Source organism: Porites lutea, chromosome 13, assembly GCF_958299795.1.
Source record: "Porites lutea chromosome 13, jaPorLute2.1, whole genome shotgun sequence".
NCBI lineage: Eukaryota > Metazoa > Cnidaria > Anthozoa > Scleractinia > Poritidae > Porites > Porites lutea.
The window spans coordinates 4,180,377-4,192,815 of record NC_133213.1 but is presented as its reverse complement, the minus strand read 5'-3'; the positions used below and the strand labels follow the sequence as shown (position 1 = coordinate 4,192,815).

The 12,439-nt window shown below is 39.9% G+C and overlaps 2 protein-coding genes across 2 annotated transcripts in view; both read left to right on the top strand.

Moving 5' to 3' along the window:
* The first annotated feature begins 1,353 nt into the window (after positions 1-1,353).
* The window catches only part of LOC140923062 (uncharacterized), a 21,178-nt gene continuing 10,092 nt past the window's right edge, over positions 1,354-12,439 (top strand). Inside the window, exon 1 of the mRNA XM_073373119.1 lies at positions 1,354-1,482. Within this exon, the coding sequence (XP_073229220.1) occupies positions 1,452-1,482 (31 nt within the window). The 5' untranslated portion in view covers positions 1,354-1,451. The remainder of the gene's footprint in view (positions 1,483-12,439) is intronic.
* Positions 2,181-5,204, top strand: LOC140923453 (uncharacterized). The gene is made up of 4 exons (XM_073373546.1): positions 2,181-2,184; positions 2,566-2,698; positions 3,572-3,835; positions 4,829-5,204. The coding sequence occupies exons 1-4, from the start codon at positions 2,181-2,183 to the stop codon at positions 5,202-5,204; spliced, it is 777 nt and encodes a 258-aa protein (XP_073229647.1).

Genomic DNA, 12,439 nt, shown 5'->3' with positions numbered 1-12,439 from the left:
TGTTTAATAAAAGTCAAAAAATTTACTCTAAAATCGTCAAGAAAATTAACGACATTAAAATAAAGCTACAAAATTGCAGCTTGGTTTTGTTTTTTGTTTGTTTGTTTTCTTCGTGATCGAAAGAAACGGCATGGGCTGGGAATAAGAACGGCATAAGAAAAATAGCTACATTACCACTTCCGGTGGGGTATGTTCCACGCGCCAAGCACAAGGAATTCAAACTAAACAGTATTTCAACGCTCGTTTCTGCATCATTCTACCCTGCGAGCAGAGGCCCTTCGATCTTCCTAGATAAGTTATCTAGGAAGATCGAAGGGCCTCTGCTCGCAGGGTAGCATCATTCTGTCTTCTTGTTACACAATTTGCTTTGTTCACACTCTCTTCAGAGATATGCCTTCACTATGGAAATTCGTCGCACCAAAGTAAGATAAGCCACGAAATGTTTCTCTGTAGTAAAAATGTTCAAGGGAACATATTTTACAGGATTTTTACGCTCGATATCGTTGCATCATTTTGTCTTCCCGTTAAAGTCCTTAGACAAGCTACGAAATGAACCTCTAAAATATGTTCACGGGAAGTTATTTACAGTTTTTTTACGCACGGACACTTTAAATCATTTTGCCTTCCTGTTACACAAGTTGCTTTCACACTTTTTCAGACATGCATGTTAACACGTTGCACGAAAGTCCTTAGATAAATTAAGAAATGTACCTCACAAAATTCTTTTTGCGCCTGGCATGTCATTTTTTATTTATTTATTTATTTATTTTTATTTTTAATCGGTCGAACCTCAAAACAATCTTGGACGAGAACTTCATTCCCAAATGCCTTTAACATAAATTCATTTATTCGCCTAATGCGCCCTCACTTTTTTCCTTTGTTGGTACTGTACGCTTTGCCCTGTGATGTTCTGAACAGTCTAAGAGAAACTAAGTGGTGTTTTAGTGGTGGGTCAGAAAATTTAGCAAAGTAAGGACTCCTCATTTTTTTATGACAATGTGACAAAAAGACAATAAATGCCTCGGGGTGATATTTCTTGTGAAGCGCGGAAGGGGGAGGGGGGGAGTCGTTCACGTACCAATTACATCACCGGAACATGTTTAAAAGTATTTTTACACTTGGTCTCTTCGCGTCTTTGTTTCTTCCTGTTATACAAGATGCCTTCACTTCCTTTCCAAAGACAGCGTATTGAAAACGAAGGACCCACGTTTCGATTCAAGAACAAGGACGGTTTAAATCGGAAATGGCCCCAATCTCAATTCCGAGAGGATCAAGTATTCCGCATACCACGTACACCGACCATATTACAGTATTTTTACATCAAGTGTTTTATGCATCATTGTGTCTTCTTGTTGTACTTTTAAATGCGAGTTGGCCGTTCAAGTTCAAATCAGTCTCACTACAGATCAACTGTTAACAAGTCACCACACTGAAGTCATCTTAGCGGCGAAATGTACCTCAAAAGCATTCTTCTCTTGTTTGGTAAGTCGCCAACTTCGGTTTCATTAATTTCAAGACTTTTGCCTTTTTACAAAAACCGAACCCACGGCATTTCACGCTAATTCGTGAAGAAAAGTACCTTTGTTTTGCTTGCGTATTCTGTGATGTTTCTTGCACTCAAACTGAACAGTCAAAAAACAACTGCGCCCAACAATAGGCATTCTTGAGTCTCAACTATCACATCAATCATCATGGGCGGAATTTCTTGTAATGTATAAGATAAAGCCAAAAACACGTTTGGCATCAAACGAAAGGCGACAGTGAACAAGCCCACTACAGAGATTTAGAATTTTACAAAATTTTTCGTTGTTTTCTGTTTGTCAGCCATGATTTGGGCTTTTAAAACGGCGTCGTGATTTATTTCACCAACCTGCAAGAAAAGGGCGCAAACCTATTAAAAGATTCTCTATTTTGATTGGCTGTATAGCGTTTCAACTGCTTATCCCTTTTCAGTGGTTTATTTTAGCGGGCTATAAAGATGCAATTTCTATCAAAATATCGAAGTGCTTTTTAAACATTCGAGGGCTGAGACTGTCATCTGAGTTTCAGTTTTTGAAGATGAGCAATAATTGAAACATGAAGTTTTTACTCCTTAATGAAACAAAAGGGACATAAAAGGAAATGTTACTTAAATGAGAAACGGGGAATGGGAAACCGGCTTGAGGACTGGAAAATGAAGAATGGGTACAAAGCCTATCCTCCCACACATTCTCTGTTTTGTTCAGTTGTTTCACTCTCCCTTTTCCCGTGATAGTCTCTCGTTCCGCGTTCCTCCTTCCTTGTTCCTCGCTTCCCCTTTTCGTAAGACAGCTTAAAAGGAAAGATATGGGGTCAGCGTTAGGTTATTTTGTTAGACGCTTCGCTTATTATTGTGGTAAACTGACACAATACACAACAGTGTGCTGCTAGGAAAAGCGGCAATTCGCCATGATAACCTGCTGCAAAAAGCCAAATTACACTCAGTCTTAACTTATTGAATGATTAATCCATTTATCTATTTTATTTTTTGTGTTTGAATATCATTTAATCTTTATTGCAATAATCCCCCTCTCGGTTTTCTCTTAGCCATCCTATCTGGAAGTACAACAGCTCTTCCTGACGTTGGTAAATGTACATTTATGGAATATTTCTGTGATGCCATGAAATGCCAAACGGACTTTTTTAAAACACTCCAGAAAGACCCTAATGGCGATTGCAGGTACAGAACAGTTGTTCGTAACGTAAAAAAGATGTCCGTAACTGGAGCCACTGGCTGCTTACGGGAATGTAAAAATACAGAGTTTGTAACCCTTAGTCCCAATATCCACATATAAATTCTCCGTACTGATCTTCATACACTTCCTTAAAGAATTAGTTGAGAGAGTTTGACAACGGATCAGAGCATTTTCTCTTTATTGATCATTTTATCAACTCTCATAACCATTTCTCTTGGCAACATATGGATGTTAGGAGAAAATTGATGTTGGTTAAAGGAATTGTCCGCCTACGTGACTGTGCGTTTGAGAGATTCCACTGTTCCACTGCGCATGTACACTTCTTGCAGTCCAGCTTTTCTCAAACCTATCCCCTCAATACGTTCCATAACATGCCCTAGTTCCTGTATGCACGGCAACTTTTTTTCTCTCTCTCTGATCTTTTTGAGCAAGTGGGATGACATTTCACGGGCGAAATTCGAGAGAGAAACCAACTGGAAGCAGTCTACTTTATTGTAAGAGATCGGAGTCCGTCTTTTAAGCGAAGATACCTCAACAACTGTTTTTCATTTGTTTGCCCAATTGTTTTTCAACGTCTTCGGTGCTTTCCTACGCACATACATGTTACTACAGTTAAGTTAAGTGAGTTTACGTTGTGTTTCAGTTATACAGAGACTGATCTCCGTAACAGGAGGTTTTGAGGTTCCGAGTTGTGTTTAAAGGCATTCCTGGGATGGGATGGTATGGGATACCGGTCCAATTTAAACTAGACGACAAGTACAAACGGACTAAGGAAAGCAGAGCAGGCGCTCATAACATGTAAATGTCTCCCATTAATTCTGGACAAGATGCATGAATTTTCCTTTTTTCGTCCTTAGTGCCAAATTCGAGAGATTGATTGGTTGTGTGAAAAAGACTGTGCATATTTGTGCTGGACATGTTTTATCTCAAAGTCGCATCGAAAGCATTGTACGCAAGCATTTCAAAGAAAATGTCATGTGTTTAAAAGGTGGATGGGCAGTTCCAGCTATGCCTTCGGTGGGGTCACCATGTAGCAGCTCGTATACCACTGATGCAACCAATTGTTTGAGAACCTTCCATCATAAATTCGCTGCAGACAAGTCGGATCCAGATCTTTGCTCGTAAGTTGAATCATTAAACAAATAATTTAAAGTCTTCCCAGTTAGCTACGTGCCAAGAACAGTCCACTGTTCTTAACTCCCATATTAACTATAACCCTGTAGGGTGTGGTGTAAGTCAGTGGTTTGCAAATAGTTTAGAAGTTCGCCATGCTTAAAGTCATAATTATCCATTTTTTTCCCGACCTTCAGCAGTTCCTCTCATTCCACCACTCAGTAATGTATGTACCTCGGCCTTTTCCTTCGGAATTTCAGGGACGGCGAGCTTGACAAATCTCATCAGTTTCAACGTGCAGTAGATCGATAGGGAAAGTCACTGGACGAAAAAATGGATTTGCACAAATTTGCTCCTTGCATTGCAAATAGGGGCAAAGATGGTAAATGCCACATTTTGTATCATAATATTACCAGAAAACAGAGTGTTTTAAATAACTAGGCAAATGTGGCTTTTACCATCTTTGCCTCAGATTTACTATTCTGTTTTTAAAATTTTGCGACGACATATTAAGTCTATATTTGCCGGAAGCAAATTTGTGCTAAATCCTTTTTTTTTTCATCCAGTGAGTAATGCCGAACCATTAAGGGTTAAAGAATATGATATAGAGGGATATATTATTTCATATAGCAGATGGTTAACTCCACCGTTAAGGGGAAATCAGGAAAGAAGAGTAAGAGGAAATTGAGGAATTGATCCTACTTATGGCTAAAAATAAGCAATGATTAATATCTTTGAATTTTTTTTAAATATCTAATTTAAAAGGAATCAATGATTAATTTCATGTAGCTTTTGCAATACTGTAATACATTGTTATAGCCATGCAAATACAGCTTATTGTTGTTGTTGTTGACAAAATGGATTGAATCCCCCTGCCTCCCCCGTTTCTCCAATCTCCACCCCCCACCACTCCCATCAACCCTTGTCTCCCCTTCGCCACTTCAGTCCGCCTTCGACCATCAAAAAATCCTGACATAGTTTGTCTCTTTTCATTTCGACAGGGAAAATGCCAAGGCAAAGAAGTGCCTCAAGGACCTGTCACGGTCGGCTTGTACATTTTCATCTTCTACCCAGGAAATAATAGATTTGAGCTACAATGACTATAATCCTTTCTGCAAAAATAATCGAGATCCTGAAGCAACAGGAAATGACCAATGCTATGGTGTGAAGAAACTCGACAATCCTCTTCATTCCTTTCATTCTACCAAATCTACCACTCCCCCCATTTTTCATACTTCCATCTTTTCCCCCACTTTCACTATTTCTCAGTTCCTTACGTCCACCATTTCCCCAGTCACTTCAGCAGCCCCTAAAGTGAAAAATGGTATTTTTGAGGTTCTACTAATTTTTCCTTTGTTGGTGTTGTTCTTGAGCTGAAGTATAATTTAAACGGTTCATGGGAACCTCTAGCAACCAGGACGACGGCTGCAACGAGAACATTAAAGAGAATACACTCTATATTTCTTCGAGCTTAATGTCAGCTTATTTCTTTTTCTTAATGTAGAGGAATTTTTTAAGGTTATATTTTTATGGATCTTTCGTATTATGTAAATTTCAATGCCGTAGTTGAGCAATCAGGGCAGTGCCTCAGACAGTATCAGTAGCTTCCTTTTTTTTCCAGGTTTTTTTTTTTTTTTTTTGCCTTACCGTTGTGGTTGCTTAGGATTCCCCCGTCTAATCGAACGTTTCCTATTAACGAAAAACGATCAGTAGAACACTTTTTCAGATAGAAGAAATAGCGAAAAAATTGAAGTGCATATATATCTTGCATATATATCTTTTTTCAAGTGTTAATAGTAATCAATGGCAGTTACCAACGAAGTAAGAATGCCAAAGAATAAAGCTGAAACTGAAACTGACTATTTGATAGCTACTACTGTGTTGCAAGTCATCATTTCCTTGAAACTTAGATGCAAAGGAGATGAAAACAAAGTTAACGTTAAGGTAATAAATAAATGTGTTATATTCATGAAATAAAATAATTTACGCTAGCTATGAGCATTCACCAAATTAAAGCGTTAGAATGCTTAGTTATGATCACATCGCTTCTTTTTCAAGGCTAACAGGCTCAGCTGACCTTCGGGCTTTTTCATAGGGGTCCACCGTGAAACATTAAAGACCGGGGGTGTATTTCCCCTTCCTTCATCACTGTGTTTTGCTACCGTTAGAGAGCGCAAGTTCCCTTACAATTTTCTGCTTTTAAGCCGGTATTTTTATGGCTGCTCTGTGAGTAAGTCACTTATAACAAAGTCATAGACCTTTGTCACCGCAGCGGCCATTTTGTGCCAGGAGATTTAAAATGCTTCTTTTTGGCACAGTTAGCCTCGCAGTAAGAATGAGGCTAGCCGTGCAAATACAAAGCTTTTTAATATCTTGGAACAAAATGGCCGCCGCCTGACAAAGATCTATTGGCTAAAAATCGTCGTTGCGAATCCTCTCATGTAACATCACCTCTATAGGTCCAGGACGATCTTAACCGATTCTAACGACGATTGTGGAGAACGGCTAATGCTAAAACTTTTGGATTCTTTATTTTCGAATCCCTCACAATATACTCTTTTTGGCCTACAAACTTTGCATAAATCATATTTCAAATGCTCCTCGGAGGAGTCCCGGGAGGACTGCATATTCCCAAAAGGATTTGGAAACAGTAACTGTGAAAATTTGAGAGGCAAACAAAGCGTATCCTTTGTTTGCAACAACGTGACAAGGAGGCTATGTTGGTTTACAAGAATTCGCACGATAAAAGAGTTTAGATCCAATTGGATTGAAACACTTTATTATTGTCAACTAATATGGCCGCAGTGACGTACCTGACTACAACGTCGATGTCAACAGGAACGTCTCATGGGCAATAGGCCCTTTGCAGCTTGCCATTCTCCTGATACAAAATCGCCATGCTGGGACGCAAACGTCGCACTGGGACAAACAAAAATTATGTATGCCTTTGGTTGGTATCAGGCCCCAGTGCGACTTTTGCGTCCCAGCAGGGCTGTTTTATACCACGTGAATGGCAAGCTGTAAAGGGCCTATAACTGAATTTTATGTAAAACAACAACTCTGCACGTGTAGCACATTTTTTTGCACATTTCTTTGCCGTCACTGTACGACTACGACGTGAAATTACCAAGTTCCACATTTTGGGTAAACGTGAACAAACGGTGACGAAATTTTCGCTCTTTCTCTTGCTTTCAACTTGGATATGGTTCTTAGCAATTCAACTTCAGAAGAGTTCGCTTGCATAAGACAAAGGAGGTGAGTTGGAATCATTGCAATAGAGATTGAAAAACTGCGAGTTTCACCTTGCAAGAGATGTTTTCCCCGTCGTCGCCGTCGTGGTATCTTAAACTCCCTTCTTCATGATATGGAAGGATTAAAGAAGAGTAGTCGATTGGTCCTTTAGTTTTATGGCGAATTTGGGCGATGCTTTGTGATGCGAGAGTGATTTGAGAGTCGAGGTTGGACACAGTACCCTGGCTCGCCTCACTAAATGTAGAAAAACAAGACCGAACTAACAACGTGCCGCAAAACCCCGCAAGTGGTCAAGAAATGATCCCAACTTACACAGAAAAAGCAACAATTAACACAAGTTCAGGTAAATGTAGTTTATTTCTACATTTATGCCCATAGTTTTAAGATTTGACAACTACGTATATACTGATTTCTCATATAAAGATTTTATACATTGTTTGTAATATGCAAAACAGTATCAACATAAGCTGTAATTTAGCCTGTTTCAGGCGTTCAGATAGTAGAGCGCGGGAGAAATTTTCACGAAGAAAAAAAAACGAGGGGAGACTATAGGGGGAAAGGGGGAGGGAACACCTGTAAACATTCCCTTACAGAGTTCTTTCCGCCCTTAACTAACCGCCGACCGCGTAATAGACCATTTTACAGTTGTGGCCTTAGTACCCTAGCCTTTGAGTGAATGTGAGGCTGACGGTGACCTTGTTTTGATACAAACCTCCTTTGCTTTGTTATGGAAATTGTCCTTGAAAAATACTAGTTAGCATAAGAATTACTTGATTTACATAATAAAACAAGAAGGATTGTATCAAAACAAGGTCAACTCCAGCCTCGCCTCCATCCATAACTGTAAAATGGCCTATTGTAACAAGAACTACAGCTGGACCGAATTTTGAAATAAAGTGTTGAAAGACTAGACGCGAATCATATAGCTCGTGATAGTGTGAAATGTGACCTTTGAATTAGCCTTTAATAAACAGCAACACAGGTTTTCCTTCTTTTAACTGAGCAAATCTAATTTCTTTCGCTCGGAGTCTAAAATTAATATTAAGAGTGTCAGTAATGCATACTAAGCAGTTATTTCCTGCGGTTTGTTTCTGTAAGGATTTGATTCCAGATGCAGCCAGTAGTAAGTACTGATTTTCTTTAACCTCTGTTAAAGCACTAATCTTTTTATTGTGCCTAAATACCCTTTCAAACAAGATTTTTTTGCCTTTCTGGGCTTCCATAAATGATCTCTCACCTTCCTTCCACATTGTCGTGTCTTCGTCCTGCATGCTTTCACCGCGCTCTACTATCTTAACTCGCTCCCCACTGACCGCCGCGCTCTACTATCTAAACGCCTCTCGCCACCCACCCAGCCCCCCCCCCCCCCCCCCCCCCCCAACACTTGTTTTTTCCCCAGTGTAGAGTAGGTTGCTTTTTTTCGTTTACGAAACATGACGCTGAAGCGTATTGTTTAATTTGGCAGCATGCAACGGGTATCTTTACAGCATCTTTGCCATGAACATCGCCAATATAGAGTGCTGAAAGCAGTTTCTAAGACAATTTAAATCTTTGCAATGAAAAGAATTATAACCTGAATAAAACCATAGTCACGCTTTGAGAGATTTTCGTCCCCAGAGGCCCTCAACCTTTTTTAACGAGCGAGAAATCTCTTCTTTTTCATAACTACGAGGCCAAATGAAACGAAAAGTGCTGGGAACCAGTATGCTTTAAAAAGAGAAATCGGCCATGTCGGCCCAATATTGTGATTTGCCCAATCAAATTTCAAAGTTGATTGTTCTGCATGCCAAAATTCAGAAGAGAGATATAACAGTAGTTTTACGCCACACCTGCATTATTTTATCTTTTGGTTTCACAAGTTGCTGCTTCCAAATCGATCGCAGGGACAGGTCAGGAAAAACCCCACAGCAAATTCATGATAGAAGATAATATAAGAATGCATCTTAAAAGCCTTGTTTTCGTGCTTGGTAAGTCAAATTGCTTTTACCACTTGCTTGTTTTCTCTGGGCGCCCGACTCGAGTGCGAGCTTCATGCTCAAACACGCGGAAATGAAAGTGTGAAGGATGTAACTTTCTATGAAGCAAGGAAGCCGGGCGCATTGCATTCACTTGTGAAGTATGGACGCCTTTCGCTTTCCCTGACTATTCGAGCTAATGCATTGCAGATTACCTGTTTATAGCACACTGTGTTCGGTAGCTCATCGCTCGCTTGCGAGCATTGCGTGGCCAAGTATTCCTACATGCTTGCCAACGAAAACTTTTTCCATCTAGCAACTCAGTGCCACTAAAAAGGCATGCAAATCAGCTTTTTTTTTCTCAGTGTTTTAACGCTATAGTACCACAGACCGGGGATTGTTTGAAGAAACACGCTAGTGTAGAGTATTCTTTACCTATTGGACGACATGGCCGAAAATCGTTGTAAGTTAATGCATGATAATCACGGTAAATTTCGCAGAACAGCATTAACATTTTGTCAAGATACTTTTACTCTTTTTGGTTGTTACTGATCATTAAAGAAAAAAAAATAAGTATTCGTTAATTTCAGAGGTGTGAATTTCAACTCTAAAATCGATCACACCTAAAACGGATGCGAATGCACTAGTGCAGATCGAAAGATCATAGGAGGACGCTGAAGCCGTCGAATGCGGAAACAAGTTGAAAGGACTAGGTCATGATAAGCACACCTTTTTTTGTCAAAGTTAACCGGGCCTAGAATTATAACCAAGTACAGTCGACTCCCGATAACTCGAACTCTCGCTGACTCGAACCTCGCGCTAACTCGAACCTCGCGCTAACTCGAACCAAAATCGATTTCCCCTGGATTTCCGTCATACATTCACTGTAATTTTACCCTCGGTAACTCGAACCCTCGAAAACTCGAACTCCCGCTAACTCGAACCAATTTTCGTTTCCCTTCAAGTCATTTTTTACATAATTTTACCCTCGATAACGCGAACCATGTTTGGAGCCCTTAAAAAGTCGGCAAAAAGCCGTCTACTGGCGTCCGAAACGTTGAATTTTGGATTAACTATTGACGTGTTGTAGGAGTGTAGTTTACTGGTGGAGGCTAATGTTGATTGTCACAGGCTAAAGTGAAGCAGCTTTTCTTCTCAAAACAGTAAAACGCATGCTCTATTTAGGCTATGTTTTTTTACGTTACGTTCTGATTTATAACCTAAAAGTATCTTTTAATTTTCACTTGACATTTCTACAATTAAATGTGATTAAAATGTTTACTGCGCAGTAAAAACTGTTTTTTACCTTACTCTCGGCTACTTTCTTCGAACTCCCAGTAACTAGAACTCCCGATAACTCGAACCTTTTTCCGATTTCCCTTGAAGGTTCGAGTTATCGAGAGTCGACTGTATTCTCAGTCATCTTTTGTCATGCTCGGAACTCTAAAAAAAAACGCTATCGTATGTTTCTATCAAAAGGGAGAACAAAGTTTAAATCTGTTTCCATCCCGACCACAGACATACGCTTACAGTTAAGGTGAAGTTTTAGAGTAATTTTGAATAAAACTGAACCGGCCATATGTTCAGGGTTTTTATTTTATTCCAATGTGTCTCTTGGGTTTGCAAGTAATATCTGTATAGAGTGTCGGAAGCAGTTTCTTAGACAATTTAACTCTTTGTAATGAAAAGAATTATTAGCTGAATAAAACCTAAGTCACGCTTTCAGAGATTTTCGTCCCCACAGCCCCTCAGCTTTTTTAACGAGCGAGAAATTAACCTTTTCTTTTCCAACCACGCAGCCAAAAACAAACGATTGTGCTGCATGGGAAAGAGTGCGGTTTAAAAAGAGAAATCAGCCATTGCGGCCCAATATTTTGAGTCGCCCAATCATTTCAGTAGTAGTTTTACGCCACACCTTGCATCATTCTATCTTTTGGTTGTACAAGTTGCTGCTTTCAAATCGGTCGCAGAGACAGGTCAGGAAAACCCCACAGCAAATTCATCGGAGAAGATAAAAAATGCATCTTAAAAGTCTTCTTTTCGTGCTTGGTAAGTCAAATTGTATTTACCACTCGCGTGTTTTGCTATGGGCGCCCGGCTTGAGTGCGAGCTTCATGCGCAAACACGCTGAAATGAAGGTGTGAATGATAGTAGTAAGCCGTGCGCATTGCATTCACTTATGAAGTATGAAACCTTTCACTTTCCCTGACTATTCGAGCTATTTCATTACAGATTGCCTGTTTATAGCACACTGTGTACAGTAGCTCATTGCTCGCTTGTGAGCATTGCGTGGCCCAATATTCCAACAGTCATGCTTGCAAGCGTGCAAGTGTAGAGTATTCTTTACGCATTGCACGACATGGCCGAAAATCGTTTTAAATTAATGCATGATCAAACATATTTTTAAAAGGAGTTATTTCTTTGTTATATAGTACTGATAATATTTCAATAAAATACGGTTACAGACCAGTTGCATATTGAATATTCAGTGGATTCAACTGATTCAACTGAGCAGGGTGCTTCGATTTTACGAGGTATTGGCAGCATGTAACGGGTATCTTTGCACATCTTTGCACAGCCGTGGACAACGCCATCTGTATAGAGTATTGGAAGCCGTCTCTTAGACAATTTGTAATAAAAAGAATTATTAGCTGAATAGAACCTCGACGGTCACGCCTTGAGAAATTCTCGTCCCCAGAGCCCCTATAACGATCGAGCGCGCGATGAAAACTTCTTGTTTTCCATAACCACGCTGCCAAATGAAACGAAAAGTTCGGGGGAAGAGCGTGATAGAAATCGGCCGAATATTGTAATTCGCCCAATCAAATTTCAAACTGGATTGTTCCGCATGCCAAATTCAGAGGACAGATATAACAGTAGTTTTACGCCACATCTTGCATATTTTATCTTGACTGGTTGCACAAGTTGCTCTCAAACCCGGGAGGGGGGTACTCTCTTATATAAGCCATATAGGTATGTGCCGCCCCATCGGGTAGGATGTTTGCGCCGTTTTGGTCTGAAAACAGGTATACGCTTTGCCCATTTTGGTTTGGAATCGGGTATGGTTTTCGAGGGAACTACGGAGTGTATGAACGTTTTTATAGTTTAAAGTCCAAATGAGTAAGAAAGAAAGAGACATATGCGAATTCGAAATGGATTTGAATAATTTCTTTGTTTGCGCTATAATCTATGTACAATCGACTCCCGATAACTGGAACCTTCGAGGGAAATCGAAAAAAGTTCGAGTTATCGGTACCCTGGCTCCAGAGGTCCGCTCTCAAAATACCTTATATGAAATAAGCCGTGCTTACGGTTTGATAAGGCTCCCGAGACATGGTGAGAAAACGGGTTAGTTTTCAAGATCGCATGAACGAAAATACACCAAAATTTCCTAGCACCAAAATA

Excerpts from the sequence above, each read along its gene's own strand:
- LOC140923453 (XM_073373546.1), top strand. Across the intron at positions 2,699-3,571 it reads GACCCTAATGGCGATTGCAG|TGCCAAATTCGAGAGATTGA; the intron begins GTACAGAACAGT and ends TTTCGTCCTTAG. Across the intron at positions 3,836-4,828 it reads TCGGATCCAGATCTTTGCTC|GGAAAATGCCAAGGCAAAGA; the intron begins GTAAGTTGAATC and ends TCATTTCGACAG.